At 39.8% G+C, this 24952-nt stretch overlaps 1 protein-coding gene across 1 annotated transcript; it reads left to right on the forward strand.

The window, feature by feature from the left end:
* Positions 1-23: 23 nt before the first annotated feature.
* On the forward strand, positions 24-24952 carry CRYZ (crystallin zeta). The gene is made up of 9 exons (XM_061186444.1): positions 24-132; positions 5007-5130; positions 6758-6910; positions 10937-11100; positions 15422-15473; positions 19824-19973; positions 23128-23229; positions 23329-23424; positions 23863-24952. The coding sequence occupies exons 2-9, from the start codon at positions 5020-5022 to the stop codon at positions 24025-24027; spliced, it is 993 nt and encodes a 330-aa protein (XP_061042427.1). The 5' UTR covers positions 24-132; positions 5007-5019; the 3' UTR covers positions 24028-24952.

A 24952-nucleotide genomic window follows, 5' to 3' on the forward strand; every position in this document is an offset into this window, starting at 1 on the left:
CCTTCCTCGGGCCCGCCCCTGGGGGCGGGGCGAGGCGGAGCCTGAAGGCGCCGCGGACGACCCGGCCTGTGCCTTTTTTCCGTGGAACCTGAGGGAACGCTCACAGATTTTGATTTCCCACTCTAGAACCGGGTAAGTGGCTTAAAAAGCCCCCTTAGTTCAGGCTGCGGACCTCCCCCGCGCTCGTCCAAAAGGAACCGAGCCGGATTTTGGCTGCGCTCCTGTCCTGCGTTCCGTCCTCCCCTAGAACCAGTGAATAAGGTGTTCGTGGCCGAAGTTATTCCCCTCCAGGGGCTGCAAGGTGGTCTTCCGAAAATTACCAGGGCAGTTTTACTTGCTCGTCCTGAGAGCCCGGCTTTGCGTTCTGGCAGGGTGAGCGTTTCGGGGCCCACGGCGGGGCGCCCGTTGGTACTCCCCGCACCCCGCTCCCCCTGCCTGTCCTCCCGCTAGATTTCCCCTCGGCCCGGCCTGGGATCTGGATTCCTGCGGCCGCGCGCGTTTGCTGTGACCCCCGCCACAGGCAGCCGGAGGAGCCAATTTCTCCTTTCAGGCTCCTGTTTCCCAGGGCTCTTTCTGTCCGGCCTTTCCTCCTGCTTTGCCATCAGAGTTGCCGTCTTACTTTTGGAGAGAAATATGTAGATTATTTTCATCCCCCGCCCCCGCCCCCCGCCATGGCTCCCACCTACAAGAATCTTCAAAAGAAAGAAAATTAACAAAACACCCTGTGAACACATCGTGGGATATTTACGCAGTTCCTAGAGGAAACTTATCTCAGTGACCAAGAAAGGTGTGTTAATGATTGAACCACTGAAAGGCTAAGGTTTGGACTGTTAGTGCGCAACTAGTAGAAATGGCGGTGTGATTCCCACTGAAGCCACTGGGATGCTCCATGAGTGTCTGGTCAGCAGTAGTAAATCCCACCGAGCTCTGCTGCATCCAGTCTTTTCCTCAGAATACCTGGAGGGGTTTAGAATTTATTATCTATTCAACTCCTCCTCCACCCCTTCTTATCAGAAGTGGGTACTGAGATCCAGGCCGCTGAAGTTAACTGACAAGGTCACATGGCCAGGAAGAGACTTTTCTGTGGCTACTTTTAATTGTTAAAATTTTTTCTGGGTTAAGAATAATAAATAATATGCTGACATGAGTCATTCTTGATCAAAAGCAGCACATTTTGTAATGTTGGATTCTCTTTCCAAGTGTTTTTTCTTGCCAGAAATTCTTACTTAAGAATTATTTAAGAATTTTCTGTTTGCTTTTATTATATGCCTTTGCTTTGGCTTTGTGAATTGATCTGTTCATTTTGTGTGAAAATATATTTCCAACATTTTCCCTATCTCTTTAATTTTCATTTAAGCCAAATAGATTCAAGTATAGCTTGGAAAAGATCACTGTTTGAGGAAGAATTTTAAATTCTGTATTTCCTCCATTTGCAAAGTATGGTTGGCAACCTTTCAGAGGTAAAAAGTAAAACCAACATTAAACCGAGGTGCTCTAGTTCTTTAAAGTTTATATTTGATAAATAGAAAAACCTGTTTGAAGTATAGGCTTAATTAAAAAACACAAGCAGTGTTACAAGCCTGCTGCTGACTGCAAATGATTTACGCTGAATAATAGAGCTTACAGCATGTCAGGCGTGCTCTGAAGCACTCACCATGTGCTGTTGCAGTTCATCTTCACAAGGATCCTATGCTAGGGAGTACTGGCCCCATTTTACAGATAGGGAAATTATTAGTTTTCCTAATAGAATCACATCCTGTGTATCTCTAGTAGAGCCCTTAACTTATGGGCATTTGAAAATTTTCAGACTCAGAGCAGATACCTTAATCATAAAATACGTAATGCTACCTGCAATCTCTAAGAAATTAAAGGTCCTATATGCCAGTTTTTCAAAAGGTGAGATGAAAAGGATTTTACAGTAAGGGGAAAAAACACCTAACAACGTTTAGGGTGTTGGGTTCCAGCTGTGCTTCAGTGTGACCCTGGTGAGTCCCTTAACCCCTTGAATGTTTTCTCATCCATAACATGGATGGTGATTTTATTTCCACTTCTGCCTACAATTAAATGGTGGTTTTAATAACTGTTGCTTTTCTACCTATTGTGAAAATTATATCAATGGGTGTGAAAGATGTGCTTTTTAGAAGAAATCAGGTATCGCAAGAATTGTAATTACCGTTAGCGTGTTGTGTTATTTTATTCTTTTTATTATTTTTTTTAGCATAGTACCTATATTATGAAGCAGATGATGATCCTGTGGGTAGTTGAGGGGGTTCAAAGGCAATGAGTGCAGATTGGAGCCTGATCAATCATGGTGGCAAAGGTTCAGGGGGAAGTAAGATCGCCAGAAACAAAGTAGAAGTCAGAGCTGTCAAGGTCATGCCCTGTTTCCTTACGAGCTCCATAGGATAAGGTGTAGTACTGGGCAAAGCAGGGGGGGTCTTCTAAATCCAGGATTAAGGATGAGTCTCCTCCTTCCTTTGTTCTTTTCTTCCAACTTAGCAAATGTCCAAAAGTGAGGGAAAAAATGTATGTGCTAGATATTTTTGACAGATCCTATTTCAGGGTAATTTTGCTTTTATTATTGCTACAGCTTTTTGAGGGTACCAGTGATGTCTGTTGGTGAAAAGATAGATGCGAGAGCTTGAAAGAAATAAATAGGTAGGAAGTAGGTAAAAGAGCTACTCCTCTTAACGTGGTGTGTGTGCGCATTGGGGGGAGATGAGGGCAGAGTGAGCAGGCGCTGGGGAGGGGTGGGGCTTGTTCTCTTTGCCCTCTGTGCTCTCTGAGTTTGGTACAGTGCCTCGCTTACAGTTAACGTTCAAAAAATACATGTTGAATGAATAACAACCAGTGTTTGGTATTAGTGTTTTGTTTAAATGATTCTCTGGACTGTGAACCCTTTGAGGCTAAGGACTTGATTTTACAAAAAGAGTACTGTAAATATTGTCAGATTAAATCAAAGATGACTATAGAATTATAGAACCAAAGATATTTTAACGAATAAGAAATTGGAAAGGAGAAAATAGATGGGAAAGGAACTGTGATATCTCTATATATAGGAGTAAACATTTGTCAGGTTCTGTGCTTGATGTTTGCTGTCTCTTGCATAGTAACCCTGAGTGGAACTCAGTTTTCAGATGAAGAAGCTCAAAAAAAGTGACTGCCTTGCCCAAGACCACACAGCTAGTATAGGATAGATCTGGGATTCGTACTGTGAGCTGTCAGTTTCCACAGCCCACACTGTTTCCACAACACCATGCTGAAAACAAAAAGGAGAATAAAAAAAACCAAAAAAACTATCTTATTTCCAGAGTGGAAAAGTCTGATCTGTGCAACCTTTTCTTTTTCTGTTTTATTTTCTTTATGTATATATTTCACTTTCTTCTCTAAGAAATACTCAGCTTGAGTGAAGACCCAAATAAAAATGCAGTAGTGAGACTGCTAGGTCGGTATGGCATGAGCTGCCTTTTCCTGGTCCTAGCTCCCTGCACAGGACTTCTCACCCTAGGACTGCTTGGTGCTCTACAGTGCAGTGAGGCTTATGCCTGCTTCTGCCCCCTTTTTTTTTATAAGAGGGCTGCCCTTCAGGATATGTCATTGTTAAACAGCCTTTTAGCAATGGAGAGTTTACTTTCTCCTCTGTGCTAGGTACTATATTAAATCATTTTAAATAAAGGGTTTTAAAATGACACAACTTTTGATTAATTATATCAAGAACTTCCCATTAATACCATCAAAGTGCTTTGATTCCCTTCACACATGGAAGGCTACTTTATAGTTAGCATGGGCTCCTTTCTGAGGAGTCCTGTGTTGAACTGCAGTACAGTAAAGATCTTTCATCTCAAGCCCTAGTTTCTGCAACTCTTTTTGATGTTTCAGTGGCTCGTGGTTAGTGAATATGATTATTCCAGAAGTTAGCAAAGATGTTCCCGGTGGTGGCAGAGTCTAACGATATTTGATATGGTTAATTTCAAGAAATTGTCATAGCACACAAATAAAATTATGGAGATCAGTCAAAGCCCTTTCATTGCATCTCTATAAGATTTTCAAAGTTATCCAATTCTATATATAAATGTTCTTTACCTTTTCTAAACTTATTTTAACTCTTGAGTTTTCTTTTCAATATTAACAGTGGTAGCAGAGAAAGGTTAACTATAATTTACCCTCGTGATTAAAAGATTACATACAAAGCAGTGTTTTTAGTTTTTAATGTTTATTCTTCTTTGTTAAGATGAATGAACTTCATAAAACTAAATGTTTCAACATTGATAAATCTCAAAAACTTAATGCTGAGAGGAAAAAGCAAGTTTCAGAATTCAGTACAATATGATCCAATCTAAATTAAGTTTGAAAACATGCAAAACAATAACAGTAGCACATATTGTTTACCAATGCAAATACATGTGGCAGTGGTATTACATCATGCCTGAGAAGGATGAGCCCTGAGTTTATGGGAATAGTCATCTCTTAAAACTGTGGGACAGAAATGGGATTGGGGACGGGTACAGGAGGCTTCGGTTACATCTACATGTTTTAGGTTTTTACAATGTTAAGATTTGTTAAAGCTGGGTGGCAGGTAAATGTTTACTATATTCTTTATATTTCTTTCTATATTTGAAATATTACATAATCTAACAAAAGGAGATCTATTTATCTAATATTAAGAAAACTTAAATTAGCTCCTAGAATTCCAAGATGTTGCAGCCCAAGCTTACAGCAAAGGAAACCTAAGATATTGTATCATGCTTCACCTATCCAGATGTTTTTGTTTGTATGTTTGATTCCCTTGTTGAAGGCACTAAATCCCTACAGGAAGTAATATGAAGTACTTTGCTTCATAGCTGAAGGATTTGTAAGATGAAAGGTCCTCAAACATGAAATGAGATCAGTGGTAAGCTCATGATTTAAACTGTTGTTTGAAAAATTGTTTGATCTTCTCCCTTCAGGGGAAAGAACGTAGTGATAGCCTAGATACAATATGACAATATGTTAATTTTTTTCCTTAGTATCTAGGTCACCATGGCGACTGGACAGAAGTTGATGAGAGCTATTAGAGTTTTTGAATTTGGTGGACCAGAAGTGCTAAAACTCCAGTCGAATGTTGCCATACCAATTCCGAAAGACCATCAGGTGGAAATCATTACTTAAAAACAGGCAATAATTACACTGAGTGTGTGTCTCTAGCACATCAAGCTAATGTTCGAAAGAAGCAAACTCACAATGCTTTATAAAGACATTGAATTAGGACAGAGTTTACACTGTTTGCATATATAAGCTCTGACAAAGCTAACATAATTCTAACTAGTGAAGTAAATGTATGAAAAGGAATAACATAAGAAAAGTTTTAAAGTTGAGAATCATCTGTGTAATTGGATTTTTCTGAATGGAGTCATAAGTAGGTTTGAACAAGTTATTCTATTACAGACTTTCAGTCATGATCTTTGTTTTATGCATGGGGAAAATAATTTTCTTCTGCATACATGCTTATTCACATATAAGAAAATTTAAATGCAGAGTTTAATCATTTCCAGTGACTTCAACAGTATACTTTTTCAATAAAAATTGTGTATTTTTATTATTGCACCTTCCATGGCTCTCAAGTCTAATTTCCTTAGCAAGCCTTATGAGAGTTTTTACAGTGTGGCCATAATTTGGCAAAGATTTATTTCTTATCATTCCTTCTCAACAGACTGCTGTAACAACACAAGCTTTATCTGGTTTCCCCAAGAGGTCCTGTCATTCCTTCTGTCTTTGCACATACTATTCCTTTAACCTGAAATAGCCTTTTTCTCCCATTCTGAAAGAATTTCTACTCATTCTTTAAGACCTAGCTCAAATACACTTCCTTTGTAAGACCTTTCCTTACTTTTATAGCAGAAGTAATCATTCTGTATCAGTTAAGGTAAAATTAGCTTCTATTGTTGATGTAGCCTCAAAACGTCAAGGGTTCAACAATAGAAAATGATGTCTCATTCACTAAATTCCACAATTCTAAAATGTTGGTGGATAGAGTTCTCCTCCAAAGTGATTTAGGGACCTGGATTTCTTCCATCATGTGGCCCTGCCACCTTCAACACCTTTCTTCTGAGGTTTCTATGAAAGTGTGGAGACACTATGTGAATTGCCTAGGAAGGTCTTTGTGGGCCAGGCCTGAAAGTAGCTCTCGTCACTTTTGTTCACATTCCATTTGGCTACTCGTAACTGTGAAGGAGCCAGGAAGGAATATTCTTCCTACCTGCCTAGGAGGAGGAGGAAATAGGTTTGATGAGCACATAGTGGTCTCTGCCACACATCCGCTCATATTTCCACCACTGTTTTTCCCAAATGTTTATAATATAGCACATAAACCATTCTGTCGTATCTTTTTTTTTCTTTTTATGAGTGCACTCAGATTTTTATTTTTAAAATTTTTATTGGAATATAGTTGATTTACAATGTAGTGTTAGTTTCAGGTGTACAGCAAAGAGAATCAGTTATACATATATATATCTCCACTCTTTTTTTTTTTAGATTCTTTTCCCATATAGACCATTACAGAGTACTAAGTAGAGTTCCTTGTGCTAGACAGCAGGTTCTTATTAGTTATTTTATATATTATAGTGTGTGTATATGTTGGTTTGTAAAACTGGAACGTGAGCTCATTGAAGGCAGGGTTTTCCTCACCATTTTTATAGCTCCCATAATCACTACAGTCCTAGCGTAATGCTGAATGAATGCCTAAATGCTCTGTTTGAACTAAAGTACATTGTTATTGCAGGTTCTAATTAAAGTCCAAGCATGTGGTGTAAACCCAGTGGACACATATATTCGCTCTGGTACTTACAGTAGAAAACCACTTCTACCCTATACTCCTGGCTTAGATGTGGCTGGAATAATAGAAGCTGTCGGGGAGAGTGTATCTGCTTTCAAGGTATTACATTTTTAATTATTTCTATTTTAGCTTAATATGTATATATTTTTTTAACATTTTAACATAGCTTTAAAATGTGTCTGTGTTTAAGTCTTTAAAAGGCCCCATTACACAATTTCTGCCACTTGGGGGACTCCTCTAGTCAAAAAAGAAATTACCTTTTATCCAGAGACCTTGCTTGTCTGATTGTTGGGAATAAGTGCTAGGTCATTTCTGTGTTTCCATATCCCCGCAGAATTGAACTGTGATCCTTTGATTTAACAGAGATACGTAAAGAAAGAAAAGAAGCAAGGAAATTATACTATTTCCTAACTCTTGGTAATACACAGCCAACATAGTTTTTTATTCCTTCTATAAAATTAGTTTCACAGAATAAAGGGAAGGCTAATTCTTTTGAATAATAAGTAAAAGATGAAAAAATGCAAGGTCAGCTCTACATTTTTAGAGCTGTGACTCAGACCAAGGTGACCGAGTCAATGAAAATGTTATGATCAGGGCTTTCGTTATTTATGTGCCAAAAGACATAAAAAACATAGTATATTCGTGTTCTTTCATCTTTCCTCATGATTCCTTGACCTGCTCAACTATGGCAGCGCATTTACCAAAACTGAACTGAGGCAGCGAAGATTAACGTGGCCCGGGCCCAGGAAGCCGGGCAGATTCCTACAGCTTTCCACTCCTCCGCCTGTGGCACTCTGGCTTCTGCCCCCAACCGCTCCACTGAAACGATGCTTGCTCATGTCACTAATGGCCTCTATATTGCTGGAGCTAATGGGCCCTTTTATGTCATTATCTCTCTTGACTTCTCTGTGACATTTGACACTCTCAGCCACTTACTTTTTCTTAAAAAAAACTTCTTCTTCAGCTTCTGTGACATCCTCTCTTGCCCTTCCTCTCTGGGCATCCTTTCTCAAGCTCCTTTTTCTCTGCATGCTCCTCACATCTTGGTGTTGCCCAGCGCTCACCGTCCCTACTTAGACTCTGCTTTTTGTATTTTCTCCCTCATGATGGTCTCATACACGCCCTTGGTTTCCATTATCACATGTGATATCTTTAGCTTAGAATCTTCTAATAAGCTCTGGACCCGTGCTGTCCAAATACAGTAGCCACTAGCCACACATGGCTATCTAAAATTCAGATTCAATTATAATTAAAAGTTCATTTACTCACATGCTTAATAGACCCAGATGTCTAGTGGCTACCCTATTGGACAGTGCAGATGCAGAGCATTTACATCCTCACAGAAGGTTGTGTTGCAGGGCACAGGACCCGCGTCGGCAGCCTCCAGGAACCTCTTACTCACTGTGTCTAAAAGGGAGCTCATCTTTTCTCACAGCAGATCTGCTGCTCTCTCGTGTGACTGTCTCGGTGACATCTGGGGTTTGAGGCTTACCTCTCCATTCACTCTCCCTCACTCAGCTCTCCCTTACTGGAACTGTTTCTTCTCTCCTCTTTTCCTCCCCACTGCCTGTAGTGTAGTTCCGGTTATCTTACATGGTCCTTTACCTGGATTTCTATAATAGATACAACTTACCACCCTCCCTTCTTCCCCCGAGAATCTATCCTTGCTCTATAAGAAGTAATTTTCTAAAATGTACTTATGATTGTTATACACCTCTGTTTTAATTCTTGCATTAATTCTCTGTAGATTTCAAGGTACTGCTGGAACTGCTTACGTTATGAAAGAAGACTGTTTCGTGCTCTCTCCCCCACCTATCTTTTTCCATTCTTATCTCCCATTCCTTCTCACCCTGTAGTTTATTCTTTAGTAATATCTGTTTGTTCTTCCCTGCATATCCCATGCTCTTTCATCTCTGTGTCTTTGTTCATATTAGCTCTTCTGTGTGGCAGAACTAAACTGAAACTTATAAACATGGGTTCAAGGGCTTTTACCCTCCAGCTTTCATTTCTTTTCATTTTATCTCCTGAAACTGTTACTTTCCACACATTAAACTACTTATTCACTGGGAATGAATGCTGGTGATTTCGCAGCACCTATTCCTGCCACTGTTCCTTGATGTACTTTGTTTCCTTCACCCATAATGTCTTTTCCCAGGTCGGGTTTTCAATTCAAGATCTTATTCTGTCCTTCAAAGCCTACCTCAAATACTAGTTTCTCAGTGAAGCTGTTCTTGAGTCCTTCAACTTAGGTACAAGAAAAAGAAAGGAATTATTTCTATCTCTGATGGCGCATCATATTTGCCTTGCTTTGTAATTATTTCTATCCTTTTTTTTTCCCTCTTCCTAGCATTTAAGAAGCTTGAGATTAGGGAGAGTGTCTTGCTATTAATATCCATCACAGAACTTGAAGTACTACTTTCCATAGTGGATTCTCAGAACGGGTTTGAATTATATTGAAATCAATGCAATGTGTTTTTAAGCTGTAGAAACAGAATTAATCTTAAATTAGTCATACTTGACCATTTGCAGGCAACACTGTTAAGCAGTGATGCTTGTCTTTGACTCCTAGATGCCTTTTGAACCTTTTTTATCTCTACCTCACCACGTAGTGCTTTATTATAGGGCAAATTTAAGTATATTGAGAATTATTGCCTTACTGTTTTGCTTATTGCAAAGAATATTTACTTTTTTTTCTCTTCAAGAAATAGGAGTTAGCTTTTATTGTAATTCATAGCTGACATAGAATTCAGCTAATAAATGACTGAGCTGGGATTTGAATGTAGGTATGGCAGACTCTAATGTTCATATTCTCTCTACTACATTGAGATTGTTGAGGCTAGTTCTTTAATAGACCTGTGAAATAGATTATGAAAAACTGTATTCTCTTACTTTATCTTGGGTGTGTGTGTTGCAGGGGGACAATAATGAGAAGAGGCAAAAAATGATAATGATTTTCATCATTGTACAGTATACTCTTATATTACTGAAAGGAATGGAAGACCGTTCTTTCTCAAACTTGGCCACTAAGTTTGGTTTTAGGCTGACCTGCATAACAAGTAACATGAAAAATATTTTCTACAGGTGTTTTTTATTTTCCTGTATCTTTGTAAACTATTGTATATGTGTGTGTACACTATCATATATATTTATTCTTGAATCTGTAATTCTACATAGGTGGCAACAAATCTGTTGCCTGTTTCATGCTCAGTTAAAAAGAAATCTTATAAGATTTCCATGTATTATGGAGAAAGAATAGAAATAGGAGTTAGGAGAGGTGCTTGTACTGGGCAGTCTAATTTCCCTAGTGTGCAGGTTACTTTGGGCAGGCCTGTAGTGCTTGTGTGGTGCCTTACCTTACCCTCAGTCATGCATCTGCTTTCCAGTAGCAAGGACCCAGCAGATGTTTGTTGAGAGTTTTTATGTTTCTGGTGCTGTGACAGCTGAAGACATCTGTCCTGGCTCATCTTTGCTGTCAGGATCCAGGCAGAGTTGCCTGCTTTTTGGTGTATGCATGAAAAATGAGGGAAATACAGAAACAAATCTATGGAAAAGATTTAGAACAGGTGTTTGGTGTGTGGAAGAAACCTTACATTTTATTTGTTTCTTCTCCCTAGTATTTTGGACCAAAAAACAAAAAAAGAAAAAAAAGGTTTATATTAACTGCCATTTACTAACTGCTTGATCTGAGCTAATTACTGGACTTGTATGTGCCTCAATTTCCTCATCTGTGTAGTGGGATTATCTAAAGGGAGATAATGAAAGTACTTTCCTCATAGGCCGTCATGAAGATCAAGTTAGATAATACTCATTAGACACTTAATGCAGTGCCTAGCACAGCAAGCTCTCAATAAAAGTTAGTTTTCATCATTATTATTAGACCATGCTGGACATTCTTTCTTTTATTTTTCCTCTTTCCCTTGATTTTACTTCTTACTAGTTCCCATTAATAAAACATTTAAAAATGTTCAGTATTTTGAAGTTATTTTTATGAGACCTTAGGATGTAGAAAACAATATATAAATACTCATTTATTTCTTGTTATAAAGGTTGCATTATAAAGGATCGTACCCATTTTGACATCATTTTTAATCCCTAAAGCTTATATTAATTTATTGCTTTCCCCAGAAAGGTGACAGAGTTTTCACTACCAGCACAATCTCTGGGGGCTACGCAGAGTACGCTCTGGCAGCCGATCACACTGTTTACACACTGCCAGAAAAACTGGACTTTAAACAAGGAGCTGCCATCGGGATCCCGTATTTTACTGCTTATCGAGCTCTGCTTCACAGGTAATAACACACTCTGTCAGCTTTATAATCAGCACTAGAGGAGGGTGACATTAACTGGAGGAGGATAATATATAATTTATGCTTCCTACCACCCGTCCACTGTCAGTCCTTTTTGGTTCCCATTTGGTTCCCATTAAGATTTATGGAGCGGAAACTGGTAATTTGGGAGACTGTTCTAATCACTGAAGAAAACAAAGAAGAGCAAAACACTGTCTTTGTCTTCAACATGCTCACAGTCTAGTAAGGGAGGGAGACGTAAGAGTAATAATATCGATGTATAATGTGGAAAGGACGGTGGTAGAGATGTGCATAGGGATTTATGGGATCACAAGGGATGTGCCTGAGGTGATGAGGTAGGGCTTCCTGGCAAGATGTAAGACTTGGATTATTTTAAAGCCATGGTTCAAACATCTTGTTATCCAGCTCCAGAAACTAATTGCTGCAACTTAAAAGGGCTCTACCCTAGACCCACTGGTCAGTTTCCATGGATGACACCTGAGAATCTATATTGTAATTAAATTCCCTAGATATTTGAAAAGGATCAGAGGGACTTATCCTGGGGAAGGGTAGCTGGGAGTGGGGAGGGCGTCCTAGACAATGGGAAGAGTCGGTGTGGGGGGCGAACATCATGGTATCTGGGGAGAAAGAGCTATAGCAGTTTGCTTTTGTTAGATAGAAGATTTCAAGGCAAAGAGTGCTGAAGAATAAGGTTGGAACATAGTAATCTCTCAATAAATGTTAGCTGCCATTACCAAATAGGCGGGATTCAGATAATAAAAAGCTAGATTATAGCGCTCACACATTGTTCTGTAAGGGATTGGGGGGTCATACAGTGTTTTTTTCAGGAGAGTGATATTGTCATATTTGTGTTTCATTAAGATCACCTATTTGCTATGCGAAGGATGGATTTGATGACAAGAATGGAGAAAGAGATGGGAGGGTCTTATAGAAATACCCTCTAGGAACAATACTTAAGGGCTAGAGCAAGGGTCGTGGTAGAGATGGAGAGGAAAGGACAACTGTTTAGGGGGTAAAATCAGAAATATTTGGTGACTGCATGTGGAGAATGAGGGAGAGAAAGAGCTTAAGAATACTTACAGCTTTAAACTTGGGTAATGTTTACCTTGACAAAGAGAAGGAAGAAAAAGTTTCAAAGGGAAACTGAGTTCAGTTTTGGATGTGAAACTAAGACAGACATCGTCATGGAGAAGTCCAGCGGTCTGTTGGATGAAAGAGTCTGAAGCTTGAAGCTTGGAGGTATAAATTTGGGGCTGTCAGCATGTGGTGAGAGCTGACAAAATGAAAGTCATTGAAATCCGTCAGGGAGTGAGAAGAACAGTGGAGTGAGACCAGAACCTTAGTGAGCATTAGCATTGAAGAGTGTGGTCAAACGTAGGGAACAGAGTCCTAAAGGAACCAAAGGGAGTGTATCCCAAGGGCAAGAGAGTCCAGAGTCACCATGTCTGGTAAACATCTGTTAAGCTCGTAGGTGTTGAAGACAGGAAGACCTAGGTTATAGTATTGTCTCCACCTACTACTGGTCAAGTTGCTTTCCTGTCTCAACTGTAGTTTACTGACTTGAAAAACATGGATAGTAATAGCATGTACCTCATGGGGTGTGGTGAGAATTAAATGAGGTAATTAATGCATGTAAAGCTCTTAGTATGCGAGTAGTACAGTCAGTGTGGGTAGTGTTAGGGGTAGTAGTTGATGTTGCTACCAAGGAGTTAAGCTAGTTGTCAAATGCAGCAGTGAGGGCTATTTGGGAAAAAATAGCAGCTGGGCTTAGCAATTAGGAGGTCATTGGTGGCTTTCGTCAGTTCATTTTCAGTAGAGTGGTGGACAGAAGCTTGATTGAGTGGGTTGAGGAAGGAAAAAAGAAATCGATTCTTGAATGGAGACTACTCTTAAAAAGCGGGGGAGACAGGCAGGAAGGGGTAGAAGAGTACTTGAGGAGAGTGTGGGAACAAAAGGTTTTTTTTAAGGATGGACAGGACTTGGACATGTTTGTAGCTGAGATAGGATCTGTCAGAGAGGCAGAGATGGAAGGCTTGGAAGAGAGGGTGGGGTGGCAGATGGGACAAGATCCTGAGCAAGGCAAGAAGGAGAGGACTTAGGACAGAGATAGAGAGATGGGCTTCAGATCAAAAGGAGAACTCATCTGTAAAGCCTGGAAGAGGTAGTGGTGTAATTATGGAAAGTCTGTGGGCAGGGAGGTGGGACGTTGAAGGAGAAAGACTGAGAGAAGTTGGGGCAATGTACCATGGGGTCCAGGCTGACTAGGGACGGAAGTGAGGCCAGGAGCAGCACGAGGGCAGAAAAGGAGCAACTGAGAGACAGCGATCTGTGAAGCTGAAGAAGAAGTTTTGAGAGAATACGGACTTACAGAATCAGGACAGGAGGTTAATATCGCTTATTAGTGTCTGATATTCCTCAGGTGGAATGGTTAGGGGTGGCTACCAGGTGTAGGGAGAGAGTGGTAAAAGCAGAGGAGAATTCAGGAATTGTGATTTGCGGTTTTCCTCCCGTGAATGTTGAAATCTCCCAGATTGGGGCTGGATTTGGGGTGGAGGAGGAAGCCTATGTGCCAGGCCCTAGTCTTCAGTAACTACGATGGGGAACTACAGCAGCACAGAAGGCCAGGCCACGTGCTCCGGGCCTGCCGTGGGCCCCAGGGGCAGAGGACTGTTAGTTAGGGTTCTCCAGAGAAGCAGAACCAGGAGAATGTGTATATTGATAGATGGGTTTGTGGAGGCTTGGCGAGTCTAAAAGCTGATGGGGAGACTGGCGAGCTCTAGAGCCCGACAAGAGTAGCAGTTCAAATCCAAAGGCAGTCTGCTGACAGCATCCCTTCTTGCTCTGGGAGAAGTCTTTGTTCTATTAAGGCCTTCAACTGATTGGGCGAGGCCCATGCACATCATGGAAGATAATCTGCTTTATTCAGAGTCTACTGACTTAAATGTTAATCTCATCCAAAAAAGCACCTTCACAGAAACATCCAGAATGTTTGACCCATATCTGGCACCATGGCCCAGCCAAGCTGACACATAAAATTAACCACCACCGTGACCCTACACAAGGATAGCAGGATCGTAGCCATGGGGATCCAGGAGAAGGTTAGCCAGCTTTTTCTCCGCCCACTGCAGGCCCAGAGGTTTAGGAGAATGTGCTTAGTGTGTGAGGAGTTGTTTATAAGATTTAAAAAAAATCATTGGGAAGTATTTCATGACCCATAGCATAATATTAGTAATCCTATTCCCTTACATTTGTATTTTACTTTTTAAAATGTCAAGTGTTTTGGTAATACCTATCTCAGTTTATCATTGCAAACCCTCAGTTTAACTCACTGCCCTCAACCCCCCATCTCCAAGCAAGCATGTTGGAGAAACTTCATTTACTGACTCACAATTGTCATTTGTCAGCTGTTGGCACGGGGGCTTGAGCAGGACTCCAGGCTACCGTGTTCTCACTCCCAGGTTGAACATAATGTCTGTACAGGGTGGCCACGCCCTATTGTCCTGGTAAGTAAAGGATCCTTGCTGGGCGTCAGATCTGGATCACACATTGGTTGCTGGCTTGTGACATCAGCACTTGTCCATCTGAAATGATAAGGCATCCCTCTCTGTCTTGCTGCACGTTCCACGTTCCGTGTTTTCAGTGTAATAGAAAAACAGTGGTATGAACCAGAAGTAAAAAGAATATGTCATTTCACCAGAGGGTCTGGACATTTTAGGGGCTGACAGGGGAACCTGTGTGACAGGATTTATTGTATTTCATACTCTTACCATCGCTGACTCAGCATTGCTTCCTGAAACGAGGGCTTAGAGGCTGTGCAGCCAGATGTTCAGAGGCATGGAGAAGGAAGGCAGTAGCTGCTATGTTTACTTGGGTATTACTGTGTTTACCGTGGAATAAAGACTGAGCTGTAACGACCCTGTTTTGAGACACTTTCTGCGGGAATGAATGGCAGACTCCAGTTCCTCTAGGTGAAGCAATTTCACTTAACACACCAACAGGCCTCTGAGAAGGTAGCCCAATAACATGATCCCGGCATCCCAACGGTGCCTGGCACGTGATAGGCTCCCAATAAACATTTGTTGAATGAATAAGTGAATTGAAGGTTTACTTTTCTCTGTGGCTCTGAAGAACCACTGTTTGATCCTGTGGAGCTTGGAGAATATCTTGGGTTATATATCAGGATGAGTTTCCTCTTTGGGTAAGTGTTAGTTGAACTGAGGGTAGAGTTCTCTTAAGAATTTTGACAAGCATTGAGCTTAATTAGCTCCAGAGTAAGGCGATGAAGCTATGCTTTCTTTTTCAGTGCCCGTGTGAAAGCTGGAGAAAGTGTTCTGGTTCATGGGGCTAGTGGAGGGGTAAGTATTTGTTCTTTAAGTTTATTTTTAAAAGAGCTTACGTTTGTGCGTTTCACGTTGTATTTCTTTAAGTTGTTTTTAAAAGCCAAATTTGTAAATATAGTCAAGGGTGCTTTTTTTCTTTTTGTAGCGAGGCTTCTTTAAATTCCGTCTTCTGAAGGTGATTCCCTGTCATTAGTTTAGCATTTCTTGGTTAATAAATTCAATAGATTACCCGGTCAAAAACGTATGCGTTAGGTTTTCCACCTGTGTTGGGTAGGGACCAAGATAAACTGGCTTTGTTTTTCTCTTCAAGTAGTGAATGTTATAAGAATATTTATTTAGAATTTTAAACAGTTCTTTAAGGTTAATGTAAATTCCACATTCCCTTAGATAAGGAAACTAAGGCTCATTAAAGCTTTACCGCTGTTGCCCCAGACAGCACTGCAAAGCCACACTGCGAGTCTTCTTCGTCCTTTCTAGCTCCCTTCCTCCTCGCCTGCTGCGCTTTGATGACATTCGTGGGGTGCACAGTATACAGCTGTGTCCACACCACAACCCATGGCTTAAAATGCTAATGGGGCTGGGGGGGACTCAGAACTTATAAAATCAGCCCTGCAGTGAAATCATTCAACGCAAGGCTGTCAGAAACCTCTTCAAGATACTGGCTGTCAATCTGCCTCCGAAGAGCTTAGAGGAAAAGTTAGAGCTCTGAGGTTGGAATTTAACAAGAAATCCACATGACCTCTATCCGGCACGTAAAGGCTTTAGAAATTTTGGAGACAAGATTTCGTATTTTTAAAATACAGGGCCTGGGGCTGGATGGCTCACCTTGAGGAAGCTGGTTAACCCTTTCAGGGCACTGTGTATTCCAGAGAGTAGATGGAAAGAAGTAACCTATTAATGGCACATTGTTCCCAGAATAATGAGAGGCATCCTGAAAATGTGAATTTACCTCTAAAAGTGGCCAGATAATACAAACAGAGAATTCAGACCTCTGCATATCTGTTACTTAACGTGAATGTATCACCAGGTTTCACACCCAGCTTCCTGTGTACCTTCAATAGATTAATTCTGAAGGATTTCACAGATCAGACTATTTACCAAAAAACACCAAGATTGTCTTTCTGGGGCTTGAGAAAATATGACAGATATACCTTGTCAAAAAACGCCCCTTGTTTAGCTTCAGCGAAGAGGCTGTTTTGGAGTTAAATTAAATTTAACCCTAAATAACTAAAGGATCTGTCAAACATTCATGTATTTAAATTGCTTTGGCTTTCAGAGAGCTAACCTTGTGCTCTGTATCAAAGGGAGAGATTTCAGTAGGAAGGGGAGAGAAGAGTTTAAAGAAAATCTCTTTTTATTCCCTTTACTCTCTTGTAAAAAGCCAGGTTGCTTCACCATGATTTTTTTTAAAAGGCAGAGTCCGCACTGTTCTCTGTGCTGGCTGAGTTTGTTAAATCCTTGGCTGGCGGGGATAGGCTGGCGACCTGGTGTGTGAAGCACTTCAGATCCTGCCTGCCCTATCAGAGGGAACCAGTGCTGGGCTTTGTCTTGCTTCTGTTTGTACTTTCTGTCCTCATTTAAATCAAATTCCTTTGGGATTATGCTGTGTATTTAAAATGGTGTAGAATGTATGAACACAGCTATTATCCAGATATGTTGGTGGGGAGTGCCCTATTTTAGTGTCAGCAAAATAAATAGAATAAAAAATAGTTGACACATAATGGTATATAATCTATTGAAGGAATATTGTTAGTATAATTGTTGACAAGAACAGAATAAACAGCACCTTTAAAATAGCTACTGAGTGCCCTTTTGAAGTAGTTAGAGCATAAGGAGGTATATTTACATTAACTCTTAGGTTAAAATGTGGTTTTATTAGAAGCCCCCTGTTTTTTTAATTGAAAATTAAAGTAGCAAAAATCAGTCATGCTAACCACATAGTGTATTGTTATTTCATGGAATTGAATGTCTGTTGCACTCAGTAGACAGTGAGTTCCCAGTGTTTGTTTTGGTTAAATCAGACAGATCCTCACCATAACCCAAGTGGGCTCAGGCTCATCACTCCCATATGCCGTACAGTCTTTAAGGTCTGTTTCAGGCCTGGGAGTCTGTGATTCTGTTACAATTTTAATTAGTTTCTATCATCATTTTTCACCTTAATTCTTTTCTATCATGCCCAATCTATAATCATTTTACCTTCCTTTAAATCGGTGGTTATCAATAAGGGGTGATTTTATATCATCTCTTCTCCCCCTTGGGGACATTTGGCAGTGTCTGGGGACATTTTTGGTTGCTACAACTGGGTGAAGGGGTCTGGCATCCAGTGGATAGAAACTAGGCATGCTGCTAAACATCCTTCACTACACAGGATAGTCCCCACTGCAAAGAATTACCCGGCCCAACAGTGTCAAGTTTGAGAAAGCTTGCTCTAAATGTATGTGACCCTTATCTGTGCCATTCATTTGGCATGTGATCAAACGTATTTCCTAGTATTGCAATTTACATAATTGCTTTTATCTATATTCCTAAAATAATTTTATTTCTCCTTTATACTAAACACATTTATCTAGTGCTCTACTGATTTCATCAAGTCCCGTGGCTTTAAATACCATCTGTAAACTGATGAATCTCAAATTTATGTTTCCAATTCTGAATTCTTTCTAGCCCATACCCATATTCAGCTGATGACTTTACATCTTCAGTTAGGTGAGCAATATACAGCTCAGCATGTTCAAACTGAATTCTTGATGCCCTCACAAACTTGATCCTCTCTAACCTTCCTTATCCCAGTCAATCTACCCAGTTAATTTGGCCAAAGACCTGGGAGACATCCTTAATTTTTCTCTTTTCCTCACCTTCCACCTTCAATCTATGAGGAAGGCCTGGTCTTCCTACTCCCACTTCCCCCTACCTTCTTTTTGCCTCTCATATAATTGGAATTTCTTTTAAAAGCCTAATTTGGATCATATCCCTCTCCTGCTTAAACTCTCCAGTAGTTCTGCATGGCTCTTAAATGTAATCCAAAGCCTTTACCTCCAAGGCCCTGTGTGCCTTGGCCTCTCTGTGCCCCTCTGGCCTCATCTTCTGCTGTCCCACATGTCCCGCCCTCAAGCCACATTGACCCTCTTTCATTTTTTTTTTTTTTAATAAATTTATTTATTTATTTATTTATTATTTTTGGCTGCATTGGGTCTTTGCCGCTGCACGTGGGCTTTCCCTAGTTGCAGCGATCGGGGGCCACTTCTCGTTGCGGCACGCGGACCTCTCACCACGTCGACCTCTCCCGTTGCAGAGCACGGGCTCCAGGCATGCGGGCCTCAGTAGTTGTGGCCAGCGGGCTCCAGAGCGCAGGCTCAGCAGTTGTGGCGCACGGGCCTAGCTGCTCCGGGGCATGTGGGATCTTCCCCGGCAAGGGATCAAACCCGTGTCCCCTGCGCTGGCAGGCGGATTCCCAACCACTGCGCCACCAGGGAAGTCCCACATTGACCCTCTTTCTGACCTTTGAAGGTCCCAAGCTCATTCCTGGTTCAGCCATGACCGTTCTGCCTACAACATCTCCAGCAGGCTTCCCAGACCGTCACGTGCTTGTCCCTCACTTCATTCAGGTCTCACCTCTTCAGAGCAGCCTTTCCTGATGACCTAACTGGTCCCTTTCCCTATCTTTTTATAACCCAATAGGCTATTTTATTTTTTTCAAGTACTTTTCATTTTCTGAGTTTACTTTATTCATTTATTTGTTCATGTGTTTATTATCTTCCCCCTACCTTAGAACATAAGTTTCTTGCATGAAGAATCATGTCTTGCACATAGTAAATAATAAACGTTCATCATATTAATGAATAAATTAATTTGCTCATGTATGTACCTGTCTCCTCCACTTAAGTGGTAGAGGCCTTACCTTTGTTATGTAATATTTTATATGTACAATTAAAGTATGAAGTCAGTGAGCACATTTTCATCATCTTTAAACCCTGTATCTTTTGCACAAAGCAGATGCTAAATGAACATTTTGTGCAGTTGTTACAAACTCAAGCTCTGCAATCTGATTTGGTCCAGCTCCTGTTTCCATATATATAAGCTTCAATTTTCTCATCCATGGACCAGGGACAATAGCAATATCTACTTCATAGGCTTCTTGTGAGGATGAAATGAAGCAATACATCGAAAGTATTGAGTGTAATACCTGGCATATTATAAATGCTCAGTAATAGTTAGCTGTTGTTGTTCTTATTTCTTTGTTTAGGCTCTTAAACTTCTTGACAATAGGCTAGAACCTAGAGGAACCTAAAGTTCATTATATGTATTTAATAAATGTTTGCAGGGATGCAAAGAATCTAAAATGTTGGGCCATATTTTGTTTTTCAGGTTGGAATAGCAGCATGCCAAATTGCTAGAGCTTATGGCTTAAAGGTTTTGGGCACAGCTGGTACTGAGGAAGGACAAAAGATTGTTTTGCAAAGTGGAGCCCACGAAGTGTTTAATCACAAAGAAGCTAATTACATTGATAAAATTAAGGTAAAATTGTTCTATAATTTTATAAAAGTAAAATTTTGTTTCATGGGAGGCTTAACTTTTTTTTTGTAAGTTCTTTTATCAACTACTCTTTCATTTAACAGAGATGTCTAGTTTTCAAACCTTCACTATCATTTCTGTCTTGTTTATTTTTACTAAGTAAAATATAGCCTCTCTAGAGGCTTATAGCTATAAAAACTGGTACTCTTTAATGCAAATCACATTTTAAGTAAAGCCACCACAGCTTTGTATTTGCAGCTGTGAGGCAGTTTTTTTTGTTTTTTTTTAATATATATTGTGAGTATTGTGAAATGATCACCACAAGTCTAGTTAACATCTGTCCCCATACATAGTTATACAATTTTTTTTTCTTGTGATGAGAACTTTTAAGATCTATTCTTTTAGCAACTTTCAAATATATAATACAGTGTTATTAACTGTAGGCACTATGCTATGCATTACACCCCCATGACTTACTTATTTTACAACTGGAAGTTTGTACCTTCTGATCCCACCTTTACCCCTGTCACCCGTCCCCCACCCCCACCCCACCTCTGGCCACAAAAAGGTAGTCTTAATATAATTTCTATTGGTGTAAATTTTCCATAGAAGAGAAGTTACCACAGATTAAAAACTGGATCTGTTTAGCCTAGGGAGTAAAGTTTATTTGTTTACTGGATACTTTGGAGGAGTAGGCACTACCTCATCCAAAGCGAGAGATAGAATTTAGTTATTATTGCATCCATTCCATTGCTGCAACAGAATTCAAACAAGAATTTAGTTATTATTGCATCCATTCCATTGCTGCAACAGAATTCAAACAGATTCTGAAGTTCTCCATTTGTGCTATAGTAGCAGTTTATTAAACACCTATTACTTTGCTAATCCCCAAACTACTTGCTCACGTTGAGAAAGAAGTGGTATATTCCAGGTACTGATTACTGTGTAAACAAGGTCATTACAAACTGAGGAAAAATATGAGCGAGAGTTTATTACCACTGAATCATCTTGCCAAAAAACTGAGTAAAGGCACTCCTTTGTTATATGTTGAGGGAACCTAAAATTGATTGAGTATGCACTCATGATACCAGTATCAGAGATGAAAAATTGTCAGTTATTTTAAGAATATGTTTTTGTGTTGCAGTCTAATTCCATCTTTTCTACTGGTTCCTTCTGCTTAAGTCTCTCTCATTCTCCAAAAACATTCTCTTAACCTTTTATCTCCCCTCCCCCCTCCTTTACCACCACATTTCTTGAAAAAGTCAGGGGTACTGACTGATCTTACTTCCTTACCTCCCACTGCAGTTTTGCTTCCACCCCAGCTACTTACACGGCTTGTCAGGGCTGCTGGTAAGCCCCTAGTTACCAGGCAGCTGCTCTTGGCTCAGTCCTCATCCTGTTCGACCCTGACCACACCTCCTAGAAGCTGGCTCTCTTCTTACTTCTCTGACTTCATTTTCAGTCTCCTTTCTCTTCATTTTACTTAAATGTTGGTATTCCTTAGGTCTTTCCCCTTGCTCTCTAATCTCTGGTGCTGCACCTGCATCCTGATTCATCTCATACACACCCTTATACTGCTGGTTTCCAACACTACCTCTGGCCTGTTTCATTGCTTCACGCCATCAGCCTACTAGATATTGACACTCATCTGGTCCCTCAGGACAGAAACCCACATTTCATTTCCTGTCCCTGTTGTTTAATCACCATTCTCCGTCCTACCCATCAAATTGGTCACCTCCTCTATCAGTGTCATCTCTGACATGCCTTTCATATATGTCTCTGTTTCTCTTTTCCATTCATCGTTGTGACTTAGTTTAGTCCTCATCTTCTTCAGCCTTGACTATTATTCCCAGCTGAGCTAATCTCCCCTCTGTCTTCTCTACTGTCTCCAGCGTTATTTGGTTCTCTGTTTAAAAAAAGGAAGAAAGAAAGAAAAAAGTCTTCAGAAATAGCTGAAATGAGAGCTCCATGAGAACAGGAATGTTTGTCTTTCTTCTTCCCTGCTGCACCTCCAGTGCCTAAAACAGTGTCTGCACAAGAATTAATTCATGAACACCTGCCCCCCAAAAGTCCAAATCTTTTAACGTGCATTTGATGTGTTTTCACAGTCTGAACCAATTTGCAATTTCTTGTCTCCCACCTCTTCCCCCACCCCCATCTCTTTCCCAAATACGTACTCCACTCTGCTGGGCCACTTTCCAGTTCCAACTTGTACTCTTAGCCCCTACATCTTTGCTTTTCTGTTTCTTTTGTCCAGACCGACTGCCTCATGTCTAACTTCCTCTTGCCCCCTCTTCCTTCTGTTGCACTTAAGGAACTCCTACTCATCCCTCAGGGCCCAGGTCATCATCTCTGTGGAATTTTCTCTGACCTTTACAGATAATCAGAGTTGTAACTTTTATTCCCTCCATAACCTGTGGTTTATTTCTGCTAATATAGTACTTAGCCCATCACATCACAGCGAAGATTGTAGTGTTTTCCATCTTCCTCACTTTGTTTAGAGCTCTTTATGTCCATCTTGGCATTTCTAGTACCTGTCACAGTGCCTGACACAGGTATTCATTTTTTTGTTAAAATAAATGAATATAAGGTAGATATGTATAGCTTATTTAAGAGCCAGTTTTAGATGTTGGGGACCAACATCTGAGAGCCCAAAGGAAAAGAAATAGTCTGCCAAGCTGATTGTAGACCACTTAGGACAAAACTGAATGCACACACACAGAAAATCCTGCAACAGCAAACAGCCAGTGATTTTTTCTTTTGTTTTCTGTTTTTTAATAAAAATGGGAAACCCAATGTCCAGTTTTGGATTTTTGATTTGTTCCTTCTTTCTCTATTGAAGTACATTTTGAAGATAGAAAATTTTCAGCTAAGGAAAAAGTACTTTATAGTCAAGTTGAGTCTAAGCGCCTGAAAATTTTGGACAAATTTTATTTCATTATAGCAATTTATTTAATACAGACCTTTATCATTTTAGATGTTGTGGCTAGTACCTTGGAATTACAGCATCACTATATAATTACATTATCTTAAAATTTGCATTATTAGTCTTTAAAATATAGCATCTTATGTCATTTGAAACACAGTTCTGTAATATATGGGACTATGATAACAGTTATTTTTCCTAATCTACTCTGCATTCTTTTATATTATATAGAAATCTGTTGGTGAAAAAGGAGTTGATGTGATTATTGAAATGCTAGCAAATGTAAATCTTAGCAACGATTTGAATCTTTTGTCACGTGGAGGACGAGTAATAGTAAGTATTTCATTTTTTTTTACCACTTTGTAGTTTTATCGTAATTTAACTCTATTTTGCAGTCATCTTTAACTATAGACATGTTGTTTTTCATACTAGGTTGTTGGCAGCAGGGGTCCTATTGAAATAAACCCACGGGACACCATGGCAAAGGAATCTAGAATAATAGGAGTTGCTCTCTATTCATCCACCAAGGTAGGAAAAGAAGTGACTCTGATTTTGGTACCTTAAACATTGATATAATTTGTCTAGTCAGGCAGACTGAAAATTTAAGTAGATGTTAAAGTTAGTTATCTGACTAAGTGGGTTAAGGATTAATCCCTAGAAGATAACTAGGGTGACAATATAATTTTATTTTCCAAGCCAAGGCACTTATGAAAGAGAAAGAAGATACTATTCGCAATTACTAATTACTTCAGGACGATAGGTATTTTGTAAACTGAGACCGCCACAGACAAATTGCACTAATGGTTAACCTATAGAGAACTACTTTTTTTGTAGTTCTGGACAAGTTGACAAAAGCCACATATTTGTGAGAAATTCTTAATGTTCTCTTAGATTCTGAAAATTTTTAATGCTTCTGAAAATTAAGTCATGTGTTCCTCTACTGAAAAAACTTTTTCTTTTCCTCAGGAGGAATTTCAGCAGTTTGCAGCAGCCCTTCAAGCTGGAATGGAAATTGGTTGGTTGAGACCAGTAATAGGTCCCCAGTATCCATTGGAGAAGGTGGCCCAGGCTCATGAAGATATCATTCATAGCAGTGGGGCTACTGGAAAAATGATTCTTCTCTTAAAATGATTAATCCTTCCACAGATTTCCTGCGTAATTAAAGGTTTCTTACCTCAGTTTTACATACAATACATTTGCTTTAATTAGCATTCATTTGATTCAGTGAGTTTCTTATATTAAAAAAAAAGATTTATCTTTAGCGATCATAGACATTGGAGTGCAATTTATTTTATAGCTGGCAATATTCTTTATGCCTTCTGCCTCTCATCAAGGATTCATCATAGTAGGAAATAGAATATTAGTGGTCACTTGGCATTGGAGGGCATTACAGAAATTCCTAACTGATACTTGATCATTGATTCCATACCTTTGACTAAAACATGCTAATTCAAAGTAAGACTGCTTGATTTCCAAGCCTGCTTCTTTATAAGAACCTTATAGGGACGTCCCTGGTGGTCCAGTGGTTGAGACTTTGCCTACCGGTGCCGGTGGTGTAGGTTTGTTCCCTGGTTGGGAAGCTAGGATCCCACATGCCTTGGGGCCAAAAAAACCAAAACAGAAAACAGAAACAATATTGTAACAAATTCAATAAAAACTTTAAAAATGGTCCACATCCAAAAATCTTAAAAAAAAAAACAACAAAAGAAGAACCTTATAAAGGTTCTTTAGTCTCTGATTAGCCCAGAACTATATTGGACTGTGAAGATTTTCTGGATTAAACAAGACACCTTTTCCAAACTAATCTCATCTAGATCTACAAGTCTCTCAGAAGGGCAAGATAAATGATGTCCAGAGAAATTTGTTAGTTTTCCAATATATTCCCCAATATATTATGACATTCACTAGGTTAATGATTGATTACCAATGATCCATATATTCTGTGAGGACAGGAGCCTTATCTTTGGTATAATATGATACTAGGTGCATAGTTTCCAAATAGATGCTTATTGATTGATTCAACTTCAAAGTAGATTTAGAGTTACCTGTTTGTGTG

The sequence above is a fragment of the Eubalaena glacialis genome, chromosome 3, assembly GCF_028564815.1.
Source record: "Eubalaena glacialis isolate mEubGla1 chromosome 3, mEubGla1.1.hap2.+ XY, whole genome shotgun sequence".
NCBI lineage: Eukaryota > Metazoa > Chordata > Mammalia > Artiodactyla > Balaenidae > Eubalaena > Eubalaena glacialis.